Below are 19,758 nucleotides of genomic sequence, written 5' to 3' on the forward strand. Positions count from 1 at the left end.
TTTATTTCCTGCCTCTGCTCTTTCCCCCCTCTACTCGGTGGCCATCTTCTCTTTCCATTGTGGGTCGTCATGGAAATGAAAGCAAGTTAGGGGGGGGGGGGGGGGTTGGGGGTCGGACTCAGGGCTTCTATTATTGAAGCGGTTTGGGACTTCTAGCAGACTGGAATGGAGGGATTCATGCTGCCATCAACAAGAGAGTGCACTGGAGCAGAAGGGGAGGGGAAGGGAGGGAGGGGGGGGGTCTGATGTAAGTAAGTACAGAGTGGACGTTTCTTGGCTATGATGTCATAGATGGCTGTGGAATGACATTCCTTTAGGAAAACAACACCTATTAAGACCTACGTGTGAGCAACTTGGATTAGGCATCCAAGTCATCTAGTCCTGCTACGCCATCTTGTATCAAAATATGCAAAAGAGCCCGTTACTTAAGCACACATTCAACATAGCGCCTTCAAAACTGGTTTATCAAGGCAAGCATTGTAGGTGAATTAAATACATGGCTTAGTTTTAGAGGAGTTCTAGGTGGTGGTTGGGGGGCCAACTGTGCTTTCCGTCCCACGATGGATTACAGCCAAGTTCTGTTACACCCCATTATGTCATGTCACATTTAGTTGTGTTTTAATGACTAGGTTTTTGCAAGCGTGCCTTGAATGTCAAATTTCAACATCTCGGTAGGAATCAACGGCAACCTGCCACCGTTTTGTTCACGCTATCAATCCGGTAAATATACAAAAATATCTGTTTCTAGAATTCCGTCAGCCATAGTGTCAACTAATGCGGATTAAAAGAGCAGTAAAGTGACCACTTCACTAAACAGTCAATTTGTGATCTGCTGAGTCGGCACAAAAGTCTCATCAATGTCTAAACAAACCTGACTGACTGATCACTTTCCAAAAACTGTTACTCAGCAGCTTGACCGATTGATCATTGTTCCATTACGCAATAGCACTGACGCACTCCTCCTAATCAATCAGTCAATCAATGTCTTGATAACAAACTTTAATATTGAAAATGTTAACAGAGGTCCGCGTGACATTTGAGTTTGTTTATCTCCACTGCTCCTTCTAGCCATGACTTTTCTCTTCTCAAGTGGCATTGCCCCATCCTTTTGCCTTCATTCCTTCAGCATGTGCACTGATGCAATCACGACGCTGTTCCCCTTCACTAGCACGAAACGTGTGTGTGCGTGTGTGTGTGTGTGGTGCAGCTGCACCTCCAAAACGGAGCTCTTTCATTCAAGGTGGGGGTGGGGGTCACGGTGTTCAACTTCCTGCATGCAGAGGCACTCGCATAGAATGGATGCGTCCCCCTCCCTTCCTTCCTTTACTTGATCCAGTTGCAGTGACAGGTGGCTAAGGAGGGGGATGGGTGATGCGTTTTGGGGTCGAGCACGGCTCAACAGCTGCACAAAAGAGCCCTACCGAGGTCCCCTCTCAAGCGTGCCCATCATCCTCACTTTCGCCGCGCCCCCCCCCGTCTCGGCAGATCCGCAGGTGGTAAATACGAAGACGGCAGCGAGTGTTACGTAACAAAGATGCATTCACATAGTAATTGTGTAGCGACACTTGTTTGAGAGGATGCGGAATACAAAGAGCAGGCTGGCTGGAAAAGCACGTGAATGTATTAAAGCAGGTAATGACGCGTTGACTCACCGGTATTGTTGCAAATAATAGTTGGACGTGACAGACCGTGTTAACTTCATTCGGAAAAGTTACACAAATGTGTTGTCGTACGTAACATTGGAATTTTTGTTGAGACAAATCGATTGCTATGTAGTCGATTCTGGGGGATGTTTGGGTTAGGGTTAACACCCCCACCAACGACACCCCCCCCCACCAAATGTTTTTGGGGAGAACCTCTGCAGTAAAGGCATTTGGAAGTTTGCATTCAATGGGAGCAGCCGACAATGCATTGTTGTTCAGCGGTGGGAGGAACTCATTTAAAGGGGGAGATGGGGGCTCAGTCTCACGAGTAAATTCATTTTTGTGGGGAAAATGATCAAAGTCAGTCCAAAGACTTCAAATATATGAGGCATATATCTTATACAAGGCATGTGTTTTTGCCTTGTACATTCTTAAGTAAAACTTGCTTGATATTAACCTTGCTCCCCCCTCATTGCAATGGTACAGTCCAGTTCGTCCACAGGGGTCAGTCCACCGGAGCTCAGCATCAGCTGCAGCGAAGCGAACTGCGAGGAATTTCTCGCTCTCTGTCTCCATTTTTCAAAATTCTTTATTCACGCCCACTGTTGTGTGTCAATACTTCCAGCCAGGGTTTGTTGTTTGTCGAATCGCTTCACTGCCCGCCCGGTGCGAGAAGGAAGCTACGGGACACCTCTGACAAGTGATTCCAAGTTCTCCCACCCATCCTGCGTGAGGGATGAGCCGACTGCCGGGCGACAAGGAGCCGGTGCTTGGATAAGGCGACGTCAGACTCTGTCGCAACGGCCGCCGAAATGGAGCCAAATTACGGAGCAGCAGAAACAAGTAAGTCGTCCGCTTTATCTTTGTCTACTTTGGGAGGAGAGAGAGGGGTAGCTGCTCGCTCTGAAATGAGCAGAAAGGTCGAGGCTGGAACACTTGCAAAGCAGGATGATGGATAGTCATTGTGGATGCTGGGTGTTGTTTTAAAGAATGTCTTAAGCGTCCTTAACATATCAGTCTCTCTCCAAAGTTTCACCATGAGGTCGCTCATGTGTCTTCCCATCCCCCTTCCTTCTCCTTCTTATGTTCACAAACTAACGATGCATCCTAAATGCTGCCGAGCCACTCAAGGACATTTGCAACTCAGAGATGCAGTGCAAAAACACCCTCTGGTTACAAGTCCGGGTTATCAAGCAACTCATTTCCATCTTAAGTTGTGCAAATAGAAACATGTGACGCCCTCAAGTGCCTCCTTCTCCCCCCACAAAGATAAATTAACCATATCTCCGAGATGATCTCGTGTTTATGCGCGCCCGAGCATTCTGGATCGACACGTCGCCTGCGTCCGTCCGCTAAATGGAAAAGGGGGCGCTGAAGTCACAATGTGACCCAACGACAACAAGGAAACTTCCTTCCTGATGGGAAGTCGAAGTTGGCTTAGGTCGGCATGTTTTGGCGTCCCATCAGAGAATCCAACTCCGCCCTGATGTTGGGAATCTTTGAGGAGGGGCAGTCCAGTTCTTCAGAACAAAAAGCAGGAAGGACGGCTTATCAACGCAAGTTTGCTGTCAAACTAAGCAAGAGAAAATTCAAGAATTACATGTTGTCTATTTAAAACAATCAAATGACTTTGCCGTCGGCTAGCTTAATGTTAGCGCACGACGCGGAACGCCAAAGACGAGCTAACCAAGAGCGTCGACGATCGTACCCACAGTGTGCCGGAACCGCATAAGATAATTCCGACTCCCCAGCGTTCTCGAATGCCTTGCAAGATGCTGCACAGCGGTTAGCGTCATGCTGTCTGGCCCCTTATGTCTGATTTAACAGGCCCGTTTGTTCCACACGGCATGTTGTGTCAGGAGGCATCTGCTTCGTCTCCGTCACATACGAATTATCATCAGTCGTTGGCCTTCTCGCTCCGGGTGAGGACGTCTGGACTTTGAAACGTGTTCTTTCCAACACGTCTGAAAATATCCCCCGACCGAGTGCTCTTCTGTCACCAGACCTCAATCACGGCTATTATTAGAACACTTCCTGTTTGGCTGAAGGGCAGGCAGGCAGGCCTCACATTATGTATACGTTGGTCATCATCAGCCGTTATGTCACTTCACGAGGCCACGTGCGGCTTCGTGTCATCAAATGATAGCGTTTGCCGGCCTTTCACGTGGAGGAGACCAAAATCCACATAATTGTAGCTGTCAGGGTTAATTGTGCAGTGAGGCGATGCATGATCGCATGAGCTTTTTGTCCAAAGTAGCAGAAGGGAAAGGAAGGACTCTTCTGTGTTCCATTCTTTGGTCAACTGATGGAAAAAGTCTCATTGTATTATTTCTTCTTGACAGATTGTCACAATGCAAAACTCAATCGAGCGTTGTCAAGATTTGCTTCAGCTAGCTAATAATCCGAGTCGCATCCTGCAACGGAAGTTTGTGTTCAATAATCCAAGTTCTGAATACAGTCGGGGTGTGCACGGAATGAACACTCAGCTACTTTGGACCTTTAAACAAACGGGCTGGCGTCCATGCTGACTTGTTTGCACTGCGCTTCCTATGTGTCTGGGCCCCTTTGCCCCCCCTTCTCCCCCTTACGTCATCCTCTTTTGGGGGCAGCAGAAGGGACAAAACAGCGGGGGGAGGCTAAAGCGATGAGCTCGTTCATTAGTCCCGTCCGTTTTATCGCCAATGAGATCTTGTGTTTTCCAAGTTGTTGTTGTCGCCGTTTGGCCGATGCCCTTTTTTGCTTCATTTGTATTTCTCATTCCAATGTTCTTGTTTAATTCTAATTGCTGGAGGTGCTTCATGAATATGCCAGGTCTCGTCCAGCGGCGATGCATGTTTAATTTGGACCTTTCCGTTACTTCATCGTTAATGTGCATATTTCTGCGCTCGAATTTTCCGTTGCCGGGAGAGCGCCGCATAAAGCGGCGGAGGGTATTTATAGCCGACCCAGGCAAAACAATATGCCGTGAAATTGGATTTGGGAGAAATCGCTTTCACTGTGGCACAGCGTTAGAAGTTGTTCCAGTTTTAACCAGGGTCTTTGGATTGCCCTTAATGTCAAGGAAGGACATGCTGCAAATCAGCACAAAAATGCTCTCGAAAAATGTATTGTATCTATTTGAAAAATAGTCAACATTTCTCGACTGGTGTCAAGTTATTCGATGAATCGTGTCAGCTAAAGTACAAACATGCAGGCGATTTCTGTAAACCCTCCATGAGTGTTTTTTCTCGACACCTGCTGTCGGTCAACCTGCCAGTTCTGCCGCCGTGAGGTCTGTGCTCATGCATGCATGCATCGCCAGCATCCATGCTGCGGGGGCCTCCCTTCCATTTTCTCCATTTCGGAATTGCTGCTTCGGGCCTCGCTACCTTCAGCTGGAGGGGACCAGTGAACTCACACGATGCGTGCTGAGCATTCCTGAACCTTCTCCGAAGCCATTTGGAGCCCGGCGGGTTCTGATGAAGACACCTTGGATGCTTTTGGTGCACATAGATGAATAAGAACAAAGTCACGAGAGGGCCGCTACCCCCACCTCACCCCACGGCAGAGCGGTCCATCTGCACGCCCTGATGTAAATAAAGCGTGCGACAACAGGACCCAAACAGTTCACGGGTTGTTGATGTCATCATCCTGTTTAGCACACCTGAGCAAATTCATGTGCGTGTTAGACCTCAAAGCAGCACACAAGATTGCCCCAATCTCATGAATGTCCTGGTCCAGCACACATTTGTTTATATTGACACGACTTTCCATCTGTTTTCTATGGCGCCTGGTAAGAGGCTACATGAATCAGGCCTGGTTAGAGTCCCTCTTGCCAAACAGCAGCAGTTTATTTCTCCCAGCTTCCATTCCTCCCTGATCTCTTTGACTTTCATTGGTCGTTGTCTCCGCAACCTCCTCCGTAGCAGCGCTATGTGACATTCCTCTTCGTCACCCTCACACTGGATTGGGACTCTGAAGGGTGGATTGAAAACTTGTCCCACTGGCATCAAAGTGGGCGTTCTTGGGCAAACATCTACTTCTAAAGTGACACTAAGAACCTCAGCCGTTATTCACTCGCGGCGATGTTTTGGCTGCAGCGAGTTGAGACGACAAAGAATCGTCTCTTGTCAGGGAGAATCGCCGCCCGAGGAACGCTTACTTAATAGTGTCACGCTTGTCACAGAGGAGAAGCCTCGCAGAGTCTCGCTCGTCTCTACCGGATGAACTCTTTCATGGGGAAGCTCACGGTGCCTGAAAGCTAGGCCCGGTTCCGGTCTGGGCGGCGGTGATCAGTGAGCGATGACGTCGCTTTTGTTGCATGCGCCTCGATGAGCTCAGACAAGCTTTTTCTTCAGGCCTGCTATCTCGCTGAATGCCTCTAATCATCTGGAAATGAACGGGATTACGCAGATCCCGGTGCCACACCATTCGGAATTTGAAGGCTACCCTCAAACACAAGATGGCCACCAGTACTATCCATGTCCGCTATCCGTTCGTCAGCAGTGACTACGTCATTAAAACAAATCTAAAACATCCAGATGGAACATCCACAGACACTTTTGGGCTTTCGCCGTTTGTGGAGCTTCAAGATTCCAGAAGGAATGCGTCCAATGCAAATGTGTAGCCGGCACAAAGAGCGCCTCTGGAGCGGTCTCCTCGCTCGCCATTGGTTGCAAGTTGTTCAATAGCGCAGCGACGGCGTCGTAAATCTCCCCTGCGATTCAGCGTCCCTCTCGATGTGACGGCCTCCTACCCGTCCGTGTCTGTGCGGTTTTCAGACAAAAATCTCGCAATCATTGACAGACTATGGCCGCGGTGTTTATCCGAACTGGGTTCTCGAGCCGAACACAAGGGGTACAGTGCGGGCCGGACAAAGCCCGGCGTCCCTCCCACGGGGGTGGCTTTTGTTCCGGCTGTCCGATGGCAGCCAAATGAATGTTGAAGTTGGACATTCGGGTTCATTCGGCCTGCCAAGTGTGAGTCATCATCCCTGACAACCCAGCCCAGTTATTGTTCCGTTCAAATCTGATGATACCAACGACTCCTGGGGAGATTAGTGAAGTATCCCCGAAGACATTCTTCGCGACACGTTTGCTATGCAGAGCTGCCGAGAGAGCTGACGTCATTACCTGCAGTTGAGCGGCAAATGGAATGAGGATCAACAGGTTCAGATCCCTCACAACCTGGTCATTTACCCGTTGTTTTCTCTCTGTGATCTTCTCTTTGGATCATCTCGCCGCCACCAAGTACTGAACAAGAAGACGAGGCCCGATCCAGAAGGGGCGAGCAGTCCTCGCATCCCCCGCGACAGAACGGCGTCGCCGGCCAAGAAACTGACCACTCCGACCAAAGCTGACGTGATTCGAAGAACGCCTGGCTCGCCGGCATCACCTGCCCCGCGGCCCAAAAGAGGTAAACACGCCAGGGTTCACTGGGTTCTATCAGACTCATAATGGACTCGCTTGAAACTTTGATAATGCGTGCTATAACGTTTGCACTTTGCCAGAGTGAGCTCAGCTCTCTTGAGGCGAGGTAGTGCTCTCGTGGGAGACCGACCGCATTTGCTTTCAGACTTGCAGCAAATCCAATACAGAGAGGGGATCTTGAAGATGGCTCGCTGCCTTTTATACGGAAATCAACACAAGAAACTGAAACTAGACATGGCAGGAGCTCTTCGGTTTACAAAGGCTTTCCATTCCTGCCTGAATGTTAAAAACTGAAATGCTCCACCCCGTCCGTCCGTCCGTCCGGCCGGCCCTGTAGTTGGCGGTAATACGCACAATGTCCGGTTTGATTTGACAGCGATGATTGCAGGAGAAGTGACAGGTGTTCCCAAAGTGTCGGCAATTTTGGGATACCCTGATTTCCTGCAGCCCACAGGCCTTGTATACTTGTTGTTGGAGGAGTTTGAGAATGTAAGCTGCTTTTCTCTCTGCACTCTGTTCTTTCTTTGATCCATGAATCCATTTGTAGCAGTCGGGTTGACTTTTCTGAGAAATAAACCCGTTGAGTCTCCCCCCCCCAAACGAAAACAAGAATTGACCTCCTTGTCCTTGTGGCTCCTTTTCTGGCGCTGTGAAGCTGGTTAATTGTGGGCTTTTGTGCTCCCCAGAGGAGTATGAAGGGGGAAGGCACTCACTCTGTAGCCCCCTTAATTAGACCAAGTGAATAGTCAGGCGATTAGCGGGAAGAGAGCCTGTTTTTGTGGTCCGTTCCGTGCTCCGTTTGCTTCGAGTGGCACTCTGACTGATTTGATTGTTCCCGCCGTCCATCTTCTCCATGGAAATAATTAGGGAGCAAAAGTGTTTCTGTTTTCGCATTCAATGACCATCAAGCTCAATCGCAAATTGAAAAAGTGTGGGTCCCAGGAAAACAACGCAACTTCCAAATCAACAGCTCTCTTTTGACAGGACGTAAGTGCAGCAACTACTATCTCAGATCACAGGTGACTTGCGGTGACTGTTTGCTTGGAGTCCAAAAGCTAAAAGTCGCTGCAGTTTCCCCATAGCTCACGTGATGTTACGATGTGCATGCAGCACCTCGCTGGGAACACGTGTGGGCTTTCCACGGTCCTATAAATACCAAAGTGGGTCATTTTTTTTCCCCTGGCATATTGTTCACAGTTGACGCCTCTTCTAGGTAGGTGCAGATGTTGCTTTGCGTTTGATGTGGAACATCTGGACAGTGAGATGAGATAGAGGGTCCCCCCAGTGAGACAAACATGCCCTGCCTGCGGTCTTTTGCTTACTAACAACTCATTCAAATTCCACTGGCGCGCGTTAGCATTTGTAGAATCTCTGACCATGAAGTCGTTTCGTCAACTATGTCATCGTATGGTCGTGGATTTAAGCGCTGTCAGTGTAAAATGTGTACTGTAACTTACTGTTAACTTGAATAATAAGTGACAAGCGACATGACGAACGAGCAGTCAAGCTGGACTTGACATATCCTAGAGGTCCTCTCGTTAGGAATGATTCTAGATTTGTCACATTGTTCCACGACTGTCATAACAGAGAGCCACACACAAATGGAAGGCAGGCTCGCTCTGTCAATTGTTTCACATGCTTTTGCTTCTATTTAAAAGGCACGGGAATGCATTCAAATAGTTTGGTATTCTTCAATAATTGACAGTGCAAGTAAGTGGTATTGAAATCTTGACCGAACGCCTAGGATAAAAACGGAAATATACGGACATAGTAGACAATATTACTCAGTAGTCATTTCAGCTTTATGTACTCTGAGGATGCTAAGAAATTGCTCTGGCAGGCAGGCCATAGATGTCGCCGAGGTTGTCCAACCCTACGCTGACTGCATCTCTTAATCTATAAACACCTTCATTTCAGACACCATGAAGTCAGAGGAGAGGCAGCAACTGGCTAAGGAGAGGCGAGAGGAAAAAGCCAAATATCTCGGTAAGAGGCAACAAGGGCGGCTTCGTGCGGGATGAGCGCGCCCCCTGGTGGTAGGGCCAAAACAGGCACTATCAGACAGAAAGCTGCGTGTGTGCTCACGCCCATTCTTGCATGAGCTTGCTTGCCTGTGCGCTCAAACACAATCCAAACTAAGTCACTACTCGATGGCCTGCATTCCAGAGGCCCAACTGTTTGAATACAAAAGAATATTTTCAACAGGAGGCCTTTAGAAATGGCTGATTTGACATTGTTTGAAATCGGAATCTTTTGGTCGCCACCCAGCGCACTGCTTTGCATGATTGACAGCTGCTTGTCTTCTCTCTCACCCCCCCACCCCCCACACCACCCCACCTCCTGCAGAAGAGCTGAGCAAGTTACAAGGTAAGTGACCTTTGTGTACGAGGTGCTTCAGACATCGTCTGTCACCCTGCTCATTTGCTTCCATGTAACCCAATCCAAGTAGATCTTGTGAAGGGTGCTGGGCGATACACCAAAAAGCCAACCTTCTTCTAACAACACTCACTGAGCTGGCATCCCTTAAAAGTTGTCGGTGTTTCCATCTTTTCCTCATGTCGCTGATGTTTATACCGAACATGACCTGGCAAACTTTCACCTTCTGCAGTAGCGAAGGTGCAACCAAGACATTTGTGTCTGTAGCAATTCCATAAGGCGGTGAGAAGTTTAACACCCAACTCTCATATTTGCCACCTTGTTGTGTTGAAAGCACCCGTCACGCTTCTGTTAGTCTGACACGGCCATTTTGCGAAAGAAGCTGAAGCTTTTCACATTGTGACCATCCATGTATCATTCATTCCATTCGGCCATTGATGGATTTCCTCTTCCGTGAGTCATCTTGAACCTTGAATGTCTTCACTGCTAACTTCATTTCTGGCAGAGGATGTTGCAAAAATATCCAGACCAATGAATCCTTGAGCTGTTATGGCAAAGCCCAAAAGTGAGTCACAACTTCTCGTTGCTCCATCACAAAAAAAATTGACTGACCTTAATAATGTTGCCGATCATGCACTCAAGCATAATACCTCCATTGAATCCCTCAAGGGTGAATTCAATTTACACTCCGCTAAAGCTTGATTCCTTCAAGTCCGCCACTTTCACTGGTGTCTTGTGGCCTAATCCAGCCATGTGGATCAATCTAATTGGGGGATCAGCAGGGTCAGGAACCGCCGCCAGATGGGAACAATCTAATACCTTCAGTCAGAGGAGAGATCACTCCAAAGCTTGCGTTGACACCATCATCTTAAAGGGTGGGCCCGTGCAACAAGACTGACTGGACAAGTCTTCGGACTGAATGGACATTTCCAAATGTTTGATTTTGTTTTGCTGTTATAAATCCGTTGTTTTTTTTTTACTTGGCCTGAGGAAATATTCTAATATTTTGAAAGAGGATAGTGGAGTTTTCTGAAGCTGTATGCCATAATCAGCAATATTAAAATAATCAGAGGCTTGCAATATTTCAGTTGATTTGTAATGACTCCAGAATGTTTTTTTAGTTGCATTACAGAAAATAAAGAACTTTATTTATCACAATATTCACATTTTCTGAGACAGTCCTGGAAGGCCTCGCATTCATCCAGGGCTCCTCTGACCTTTTCGGGCCGGTTTCTCGTCTTTCTCCTCACCTCAGCTGCCAAGAAGAGCCAATGGCTGGAGAAGGAGGAGAGGGCACAGCAGCTGAGGGAGCAGCAGCTGGAGGAACGACGCAGGAGGCTGGAGGAGCAACGCGTCCTGGCGGAGAAACGCCGGGCCGCCCTTGAGGAGCGACAAAAGCAGAAGCTGGAGAAGAACAAGGTGGGTGAGGTGACGTCCGCCGGGTTCCAACAGGCGCATCTTCAAAATGGACAATGCGGAGGTGTCCAAACTGCGCCCCGGGGTTCCATTGGCATCCCGCCGTCAAGTTTTTCGCAGCCCGTTGCTCATAATGACAAAGACATTCTTCATCTGGCATATATCTGCTCTCCAGGAACGCTACGAGGCAGCCATCCACCGTTCCGCCAAGAAGACGTGGGCCGAAATCCGCCAACAGAGGTGGTCCTGGGCTGGCAACCAGAACCCCAACCAGAAAGAGAGTAAGTATGCCAGGAGGGAAGTCAATATGAGCCCAGAGGGAATCTGTGCAATGAGGAAGTGGACCACACGTGCCTTTGGGGTGCGCTTGGATTGCATCGATGGCTTGAGAAGCTTTAGTGGCAGTTTGCGTGTGAATGTGTGTGGCGCTCTCTTGGCTTCTCAGGCAGATGCTCTCTCTCCACCGTCAACCTGCCCAAACACGTGGACTCGGCCCTAAACAAGCGTCTCTCCAAGTCCTCGGCCACACTGTGGAACTCCCCCAGCAGAAGTAAGGCTGCGACTGGAATGAGCAAGCACCCACCACCCCAACCCCAAATGTGTCCATCCCAATCCTACCACCGCCTGGGAACCATCAGTGTCATTTCATCCTTCAGTTACTTCCTCCTTGAGTTTGAGTCCAATCGTGCTTGACGGCGGACACGTTTTCCCTGACCGGCCGCTTCCCTTTACGTTTCAGAAGTGAAGTTTGAGGTTCTGCTCGGCAGCTTCTGCATGATTGCGTTTTGTGTGTGTCATCTTGTGCTTGCTTCATTGTGCGGTGATTTCCATTCCCCGTGTCCTGATTATTTTCTTCAATCGAGACTGTACTGTCATATGCTTAAGTCAAGCGAGCGAGTGAGTCAGCATTTTGGGGCGCGGTGGATGGATCGAATATTTCAGGGGGAAAGTGTCGCTGATAAAAATAGACGCCAAGTACCTTTGGTGCTGCTGCTGCTGCTAAAAAAGTTATGAGTCACTGTCTAGACACGCAAACTTCTAACTCAATTCTTGGGCTCCTTTCCATCCTGGAGCACCTTTATCATGTTTTGAGTGTATGCTCGGCTTGAACGGCAATGACACATTCCGATTTTTCACATCATAAGCGATTTTTTATGCACGTCTACGTTTGAGTCAAAACTTGCCATGTGACCAACCGCTCACCACACAATATACCCAGGGCAATCCCCAAACAAGTAGTACCACAACTCACCTGTTGGGGACAGCATGGTGCCACATGGCATCCCGACTGCCCAAAAGAAGCTGAGTCAAACTGACCACTTTAGTACAAGCAATATTTTTGCACAGATGGACTGAAACTCATAACTGCTCAAACTGTCCGTGGGAATGGAAAGAAAAACAGGGTGTGCAAACTATGGCCACCAACTGCGTCAATGTCATTCGTTTAACAACCGGGCATCATCTTGGAAAAAAAGAAATGAACATTCACCAGAGAAAAAGTCTTGCAACTGTACCTTCCAGTGGATATCCGTCTTTTATTTACCACTTTGCGCGGTCCTTGAAGTTTGACGAGGTGTATTGCGGTTCCATGTCCAGAATTGATTCATCAAAAATTGGCTCAGACATCAAACTGGTTCAGGATTCCAAGGAGCCATGTAACGACACAAGAGTTAATGTTGTTCTTTGTCTTTTCTTTCATCTGGCAGCCCGTAACGTTGCCCTGAGCCCCTGGGAGAGCAGCATCGTGGACCGCCTGATGACGCCCACCTTGGCTTTCCTGGCTCGGAGCCGCAGCGCCGCCAGCGTGCTCCCGAACGGAAAAGACGGACGTAAGTCGGGCACCCTGTCCAATCGATACGATTTTGGAGTTGGATTCCATCTTGCGTAACTGGATGTCATCCTCGGCAGAGTCCCCGCTGTGCCCCCGCTCGTCGTCCGCCAGCCCCTTAACACTGTGCGCCCACCAGCGCTGCTCCGAGCGCTGGAGGGTGACGTCCAGCACGCCCGACATCACCCAGCGCCAGCACAGACGGAGCTCCACACCCGTACGCTCCACGCAGAACCATCACACACACACGCACGGTATGTTGATTTACTTCTTCTGTCGTGTGGCACAGATGGACAGAACCAAAAAGGAGAAGAAAGACAAGGAGCGGGAGAACGAGAAAGAGAAAAATGCCCTGACAAAGGAGAAGTCCCTCAAGAAGAGGCAATCGCTTCCCAGCATGAGACACAGAGCAGACCTGAGGTAAAACGGGCAAAAAAAGGATTGTTGCTAGGCAGAATTCCACCCAGCACAAGCTTTTGTGCATTCAAAAATGGACAATTTACAAAAAACAGGATTTTAAAATTGGTAATGCACAGCCGTCAGTGGTATGATCACAAACACGTGTTCCAACTCTTCAGTATGCACGCTTCGTGCAGAGCAGAGATGAAAAAGAAGGGGGGGGGGGCTCTTTCATCCCCAGGCCGCACAATAAATGACAGAGGGATGCAATCCGAGGTGGGGGGGGGGGGAACACATTCACTTCCTTTGGCTGGACGAACAAAGAGCACGAGTGAGTTGTCGGTGCCCGAGGCCAAAACGAGAGTGATGTCATCGCTAATGGCAGAAGGCACTTCAACGGATGATGTCATGTTTCCCCCGCATCGAGTCTCTTCGGGACACAAGCTTGACTTGAAGAGAGTTAAACAAATGGTTTCATCTGGCTCAACTATTGCTTAGCGTGTCTAAAACATCAACTGCCTTTATCGTCCAGTCCGAGTCCGCTATCGAGACCGCGGCCGTCATCGCCCGCCATGCCCAAAGGCAGGACCGCCTCGCCAAGTCCCGCCGCCTCCCCGAGGCCCCCCTCCACACGCGGCAGCCCGTCGACCCCCAAGGGACGGCCCAGGAGGGCGAGGACCCCCGCCAAGGTGGACCATCGCACCTCCTCCCCCGTCCAGCTGGAGCGAGTGAGGGAACATCGCAGGCCAAGCACCCCGGAGAACCACAGTCGGCGTGAGTGGCGGCAGGCATGCAGCAGTAGAACAAGATGTCCCCGTTGTTTACGGTGTGGCCGCGTCCATCAACTCTTGGTCATCTTTTCTTTTTACTCTTCTAGGTTCTCCTGTGATTCCTGCTGTCAGAAACTCAATGGCTTCCAGCAAATCTGCCTCGCCGTCACCCGAGCCATATATCAAGGACGTTCCTTCGGCGGCGGCGGCGGCCCCCAAGCCCATGGCGGGCACCAACAACCCAGAGGAGGCGGCCCGCATCCTGGCAGAGAAACGGCGGCAGGCTCGCGAGCAACGCGTGAGGGAGGAGGAGGATCGCCGAGAGCAGGAGGAGAAGGAAAGGTCAGATGGAGTTGAAGAGTTCAAAGCAAGTTCATCGTGATGGCCCGCTTCCATTTTGAATGGAAAACCGATGTATTTGGACTTCCAGGCTTCTGAGAGAGGAGCGCCTGGCCAGGGAGGAGGAGGACAGGCGTCGGCGAGAGGAAGAGGCGCGAGCCATGGCCGAGGAGCAGCAGAGGAGGGATGAGGAGCAGCGGATGAGGGAGGAGGAGGAGGCCAGGGAGCGAGCCGTGGCCGAGCAGGAGGAGAACGTTCGGCTGCAAAAGCAGGTAGGCACCGACAGAGATTTGAAATTGGAACAACTTGGGAGTCAACCAACCGGTGTCACGGAATGAATGGCTTGTGTTTGGGATTTTTTCTTTTTTACAAATGTTTACGTCATCAAAATAATCAAAACAAGTCAAAGACAATAATAGTATATATTACAATAACATCCTCTTTTCATCTCTTTTCAAAAATCAAGAGAAAATGTCAATTCTCTGCCGCCCTCATGTGGCCTTACAGTCATTACATATTGAGTTGAACTTATTTATTTTGAGAACCTAAGTATGCTCGTAAAAGAAGCACCGAAATATCGCTTCTGCGGTCGGACGAGCCATCACTGTGCAGCCACACCCGGCGTGAGGCGTGCCGACTTGGCTCAAATCTCGGCTCGGAATTAAAAGAAGACAAAAAAAAATCTTGGATTCTGTCCTCAGAAAGAGGAAGCTGAGGCAAAAGCTCGCGAGGAGGCGGAGAAGCAGCGCCTGGAGAGGGAGAAGCACTTCCAGAAGGAGGAGCAGGAGAGGCTGGAGAGGAAAAAGGTAGGCTCGGCCTTCTTCGCCGTCGGCTTTGTTAACTGTTTCCCCGCCAGCCTGGTTGGTCATCCCAAAACGCAGCCATTGACATGACACCGCTATGCCGGGCGGCCGGCTAATGATCACCTGAAAACAAGCCCTCCCTCCCACTGGAGGAGATATCGTATTCTCGGGACAACACCGGCCGGCTCTGCCGATTCCCGGGAACTCAGATGAGTGACGTCTCAAGCTTTGCTGTCAGCTGTCGGCATGTTGTCATTTAATAGAGGCGCTTTCATGAGAGTTAAATATAAACTCTGTGCGCCTGGAGGTCATCTGAGGTCAGAGGGATCGGCTCGCACGGGCGCAAGGGGAGGATGCAAATTGAGTCAATGCTCTGCGGGAGCGTTAGGATCATTTCGCTCCACAAGGGAATTTTGCGATCGGGAATGTTCCGAGGAATAACAACATGAGAATAAATAAATATTGCGGGGAACAAGTTATACTGACAAGCCGCTGTTTATAGTGGAATAATAATGATGATAAAATTGAATTGTGACTTTTCCCAGCGTCTGGAGGAGATTATGAAGAGGACGCGTAAATCGGAGGCAAGCGACAAGGTACGCCGGATGAAAGACACCATTCAGCGTTAAGGAACTACAATATTTACCATGAATCTATTTTCATTTTTCTCTCTGCAGAAGGAGACTAAATGCGCATTGCCAGAGCCGTATCCAGAGAGTGCGAATGAGGTCAAAGGTCTGTGACATCATACGCTCACCGATAATAATGCGATTCTTACCACCGAGTCACGTTACCAACCGCGTCATAATTCAATCGGCCACCGTTAGCGAAGCGGCCTGGTTCGCTCGCTGTGCATTTTTTTGGATTGCATCTTTTTTGATGCTTTGCTTGCCGGCGCCAGGAAGAGTGGGCTCACCCGCATTGACTTTGGAAAGCGTCAATGACAGCAGCGCATGTGTAAAGTTGATGCACACAGCTGCTTTGTATCATAAAAAATAGCGTGAGCGGCGTTTGTACAATGTCCTACTGTTTTATGTTGGGCACATCAATGTTTTTAAATGTCGTATTGCTCTTGTGAAATATAGCACCTGGCGTGTCATTAAGGTGTGCCGATCTGTCTTGAGATTGGAACAAAATCATTTGCCAAGAATTGCATTATGGCTATTGATCATCCAAACTAAAATAGTCCATCTTGCATATTGAATGCATATGCATTTTGCAAGATGGTGTTACATCTTAAATTTGCTTTTCAGAATGCGAGCTCAACCTGGACAACAACAACAAGACGGAACATGGACACAGCAGACAAAAGTGACGTCAAACGCCTTCCTTGTTGCCATGGAACCAAAATCATTGACAATTTCATATTGGTGTGTGTTCCTGCGGCAGCCCCCCGGGCCAAACTCAGCTCAACGGGCTCCAGTCCAGCAGACGCGAGCGCAACGGCTTATCGGCCAAAGTGGACGCAGCGGCGGCGGCGCACTTGGTGGAGGACATCATCATCAACGCCGCCAACGGCGCGCGGGGGCGCTCCGAGGCTGACGGCCACGACATCCTGGCCTACGACGACGGCGGCGGCAGCACCGCCGCCGCCTTTGTGAAGAAAGCGGCGCCGCTGAAAGCGCAGCACGTGGCAGGTAGAATTGGTTTCCAACACTAGCGCTTGAAATAAGGAGCTCATTGATTGAGCTGGGATGGTGACAGGTTTTGACTTGGGCCCATTTCCAGAGTAAAATTCCTCGGATAGCAAAAGTGATGAGGTGACTCGATCCGTGGGGAGCTTAGAAACCCGACTCTGAAGCAATTAAGCGACGAGTCGACAGCTATTTCCAGTAACGCTGCGAATACGTGAGAGGGCTTTTTGACACATTAAACGCTTACTGAGTTACAAATTAGAGAAAGCTGAATGGTTATTTAGAGCAATGTCTTTTCTGTTATGTTGGAAAGACGGGAAAAAACTTCATTTTTCAAGATGTGATTTTTTATTTTTTTAGAATTTCTCAATCCATTTTATTTTATTTTTAACAGAGACTACCTTGCATTTTGTTCGAGAAACCTTTTAGTTTCAAAGTGTCATTTAATTTAGAAATAGTGGCATTTTTTTCAATTCGGAACTTCCATTTGTTGTCTTTTATTTGCGAAAAGCATTTTTTGTAAGTCTTTAAGGACGACAACTCCCCCGACCGAATAAGAGCAATCGGAGAAATTCCTTCGTTTTCAAGGGGAAATGATATTACAATATAGAGTCTTTTAAAGTCCCATTTCTTGAAGATTTGATTGTTTCTTCTTACCATTTGTCCATGTTGCCTCTTCTTCTTCCAGAAGTGCTGTGATCCGGCAGTTGCCGTCAGTGTCCAGCCCCTTTCACACATCCTGTAAGGAAAAATAACAAAAACAAAACATTATTTTCCGCCTTTGGCGCTGAAGTCGGTCGGCGTGTGCGCCTTCATCCTGCGGACACGCTACACATCACTAGCTTGTGTTGAACTGGAGGGGAATATTTTTGGGGGTGTAAATAAATGAGGGAAACAAACAAGCCCACTCACTATTCAAATAGTCATTAGATGCAATCATGATAATAACGTTAGCGCACAGCTTCAACAAAATTGAAGTTACGCAAAGGGCAAATCCGTATCAATACAGATTTATTCTGCTATTTAAAGGCTACAAGATGTTTTTGTTGTGTTTTGTTAATTTTAAATAATGACAAAGGACAAAAGACTCAAGTGTTCACTCGTGTGCTTTTCCGGACTGATTTGTGTGAGCGCGCTCGGAATATACTTGGACGTCGTCAGCTCCATGAGGAGTCGTTTAACACGTCTTATTAAAGACAAAACTCAACTGTCTCCGTTGTTGCATTCATTGAGAGAAGACTAAAAATGCCTATCAACATCCACAGCCCTTCACAACCATCATGGTGTTTCCCATGAACCAGGAAGTAGTCTGCCAACTTTGTGTGTTTTGGAAACAGCGCAGCATCAGCTCTCGTTTCGAAATAGGGTCATTGAAGTCTCGCTAAAGCCTTACATTTAAAGCTGCCTCAAGCTTTCGGCGTGTACATAGTTTTATAGCCAAAGTACAGTAGTTCTAGCTGCAAGTCAATCGGGTCATAAGCCCAAGCAGTTCCAGTCTTCCACACAGCTGACTTGCATTAGTCAAAATGTTCTTGCGTATAGATCACAGACGCCGTTAAATGACCGTACGCATATTCGGTGGCCTCCCGAGAGTGCCAAGATGTGCTCGACTGATCTGGCTAATGCACTTGGAAAGAAGCGGGAAGGGGGCCGGATTATAGGGCTCTATTTTTAGGGACTACTAAGTGAGGCCGAGTTGCGTTGAGCTCTCCGTTGTGCGTCGGGGACAGACGAAGGCCGGAACAATCATAAGAGTGGAATTGCAGCGGGTGGGCTTGGTGGACACAAAACAAGACTTGGCACGTCCATTTTAGGGGTAACAGTCCGAGTGCTCTTGGATGACTCTCGCCCGGAATGCGTATTTCAGGAGTCTGAGCTGGACACGTGCTCAGGAGAGGCGGCGAGATTTATTTGGACTAGCCAACATTTGTTTTGCGAATGATGGCTGTTACCGTTTATTTTGTTACGTGACATTTGGAAGAAAGACAAAGCTCGGGCTATGTTCATGTCGCTACTATAAATAAATTTTAATGCGGTGGAGGTGCGCTATGGGAAATATTCTAATCCGTTCGTCATAAAGGTGTTTAGTCTGATGGCGAGTTGGGGATTAAGGATGCATGGTCAGACGGGGGTAAAAATAGAACCGGACATGTAAAAAAAGGGCAACTTTTGTGCTTTCTGTTTTTTTTGGTCTATTTGTGAGCTCGGTGGGGATGTGCTGACTCGCGCAGACGTGTTATCATAAAACAAACTTGCTAAATCTCAAGGGGACGTCATCTAAATGAACAAAATTATGATCGTGACGCAGCTGTGAGTCACAGATGCTCCCCGCCAATCACGAGCAGCTTTGGGTTTGGCGTCTCGCATTGGCCGTTATTTTTAGCTGACAGGACACGAATGTGAGCTACACGTTAAAGCGAAACCGGCCGTTCGGGCCTTTGGACTCGCGCCACTCGAGGAGCGGAAACTGGATCTCTCGCAGTAACACAAGTTGTCCAATTGTGGGAGAGACTTCCAGATGTTGGTTTCCCCCCCCCCCCCTTTGTTCTTGGACCTCAGCCACCTTTCTTTTTGTCCCGGCGACCACATGAAGACGCGAGGACTCGGCTGTTTCCCGTCGCGATTGCGACTTTGAAGCCTCTTGTTACCAACAACAACAACAACGGCACATTTGCAAAGCATAAATTATTCAAACTCCAAGCAGAGATTTTTTTCTTGTTGCTTTTTTATGATAAAAATGACTTTCATTTGAGCTAGCACATCTGCCTTTGAGTTCTGAGCTTCTGGGTTCAAACGCTTCTTGACGCATTTGCACGTTCTCAAATGATTGATGGCAAAACACCAAACTGGAGCCACCTTCACGTGAAAACATGAAATTTGATTTGTACCAGATAAAATGGCGACATTAAAGCTACAAAAGTGACGAGACTCTCGCCAGAATAAATTCACAATGGCGTGCGTTGGCGTGACACGCGACAACAGCCGGCCGGGGAGGGCAAGATGATCTCGTTTAAAGTAGCATCACGACCCCGAGTTGTCAACGTGGGCAGTCTAAACGCATTCCGTCAAAGATCAACTAAATGAAGCGGACGGACGGAATGGTTCAGCCCGAAAGCCAGAACCAAAGAATGACGTTTTCTTG

General features: G+C 48.6%; 1 protein-coding gene across 5 annotated transcripts; it reads left to right on the forward strand.

The window, feature by feature from the left end:
* The first annotated feature begins 1,484 nt into the window (after positions 1 to 1,484).
* map7d1a (MAP7 domain containing 1a) lies at positions 1,485 to 17,828 on the forward strand. 5 transcript variants are annotated; one of them, XM_061290189.1, is made up of 20 exons: positions 1,485 to 1,632; positions 2,269 to 2,486; positions 6,873 to 7,037; positions 8,969 to 9,037; positions 9,398 to 9,418; positions 10,683 to 10,846; positions 11,019 to 11,124; positions 11,289 to 11,393; positions 12,550 to 12,672; positions 12,752 to 12,888; positions 12,961 to 13,091; positions 13,603 to 13,844; positions 13,948 to 14,182; positions 14,271 to 14,451; positions 14,881 to 14,985; positions 15,528 to 15,578; positions 15,660 to 15,717; positions 16,236 to 16,293; positions 16,372 to 16,619; positions 17,305 to 17,828. In XM_061290189.1, exons 2-20 carry the CDS (start codon positions 2,456 to 2,458, stop codon positions 17,313 to 17,315), a joined length of 2,241 nt encoding a protein of 746 aa, XP_061146173.1. In that variant the 5' UTR covers positions 1,485 to 1,632; positions 2,269 to 2,455; the 3' UTR covers positions 17,316 to 17,828. The 5 variants fall into 5 exon arrangements, with proteins under 5 accessions (XP_061146173.1, XP_061146172.1, XP_061146176.1 ...); XM_061290188.1 differs by lacking the exon at positions 1,485 to 1,632 and having other exon boundaries at positions 2,151 to 2,486; XM_061290192.1 differs by lacking the exons at positions 1,485 to 1,632; positions 11,289 to 11,393 and having other exon boundaries at positions 2,151 to 2,486.
* The last annotated feature ends 1,930 nt before the right edge of the window (positions 17,829 to 19,758 follow it).

This window comes from Syngnathus typhle, linkage group LG10 (assembly GCF_033458585.1).
Source record: "Syngnathus typhle isolate RoL2023-S1 ecotype Sweden linkage group LG10, RoL_Styp_1.0, whole genome shotgun sequence".
In the NCBI taxonomy this organism is placed as follows: domain Eukaryota; kingdom Metazoa; phylum Chordata; class Actinopteri; order Syngnathiformes; family Syngnathidae; genus Syngnathus; species Syngnathus typhle.

Bases quoted from the DNA above. Each gene is read 5' to 3' on its own strand.
- map7d1a (XM_061290189.1), top strand. From the start codon at position 2,456: ATGGAGCCAAATTACGGAGCAGCAGAAACAA. The intron at 2,487-6,872 runs GTAAGTCGTCCG...GCCGCCACCAAG, and splicing joins TTACGGAGCAGCAGAAACAA to TACTGAACAAGAAGACGAGG. The intron at 10,847-11,018 runs GTGGGTGAGGTG...TCTGCTCTCCAG, and splicing joins AGAAGCTGGAGAAGAACAAG to GAACGCTACGAGGCAGCCAT.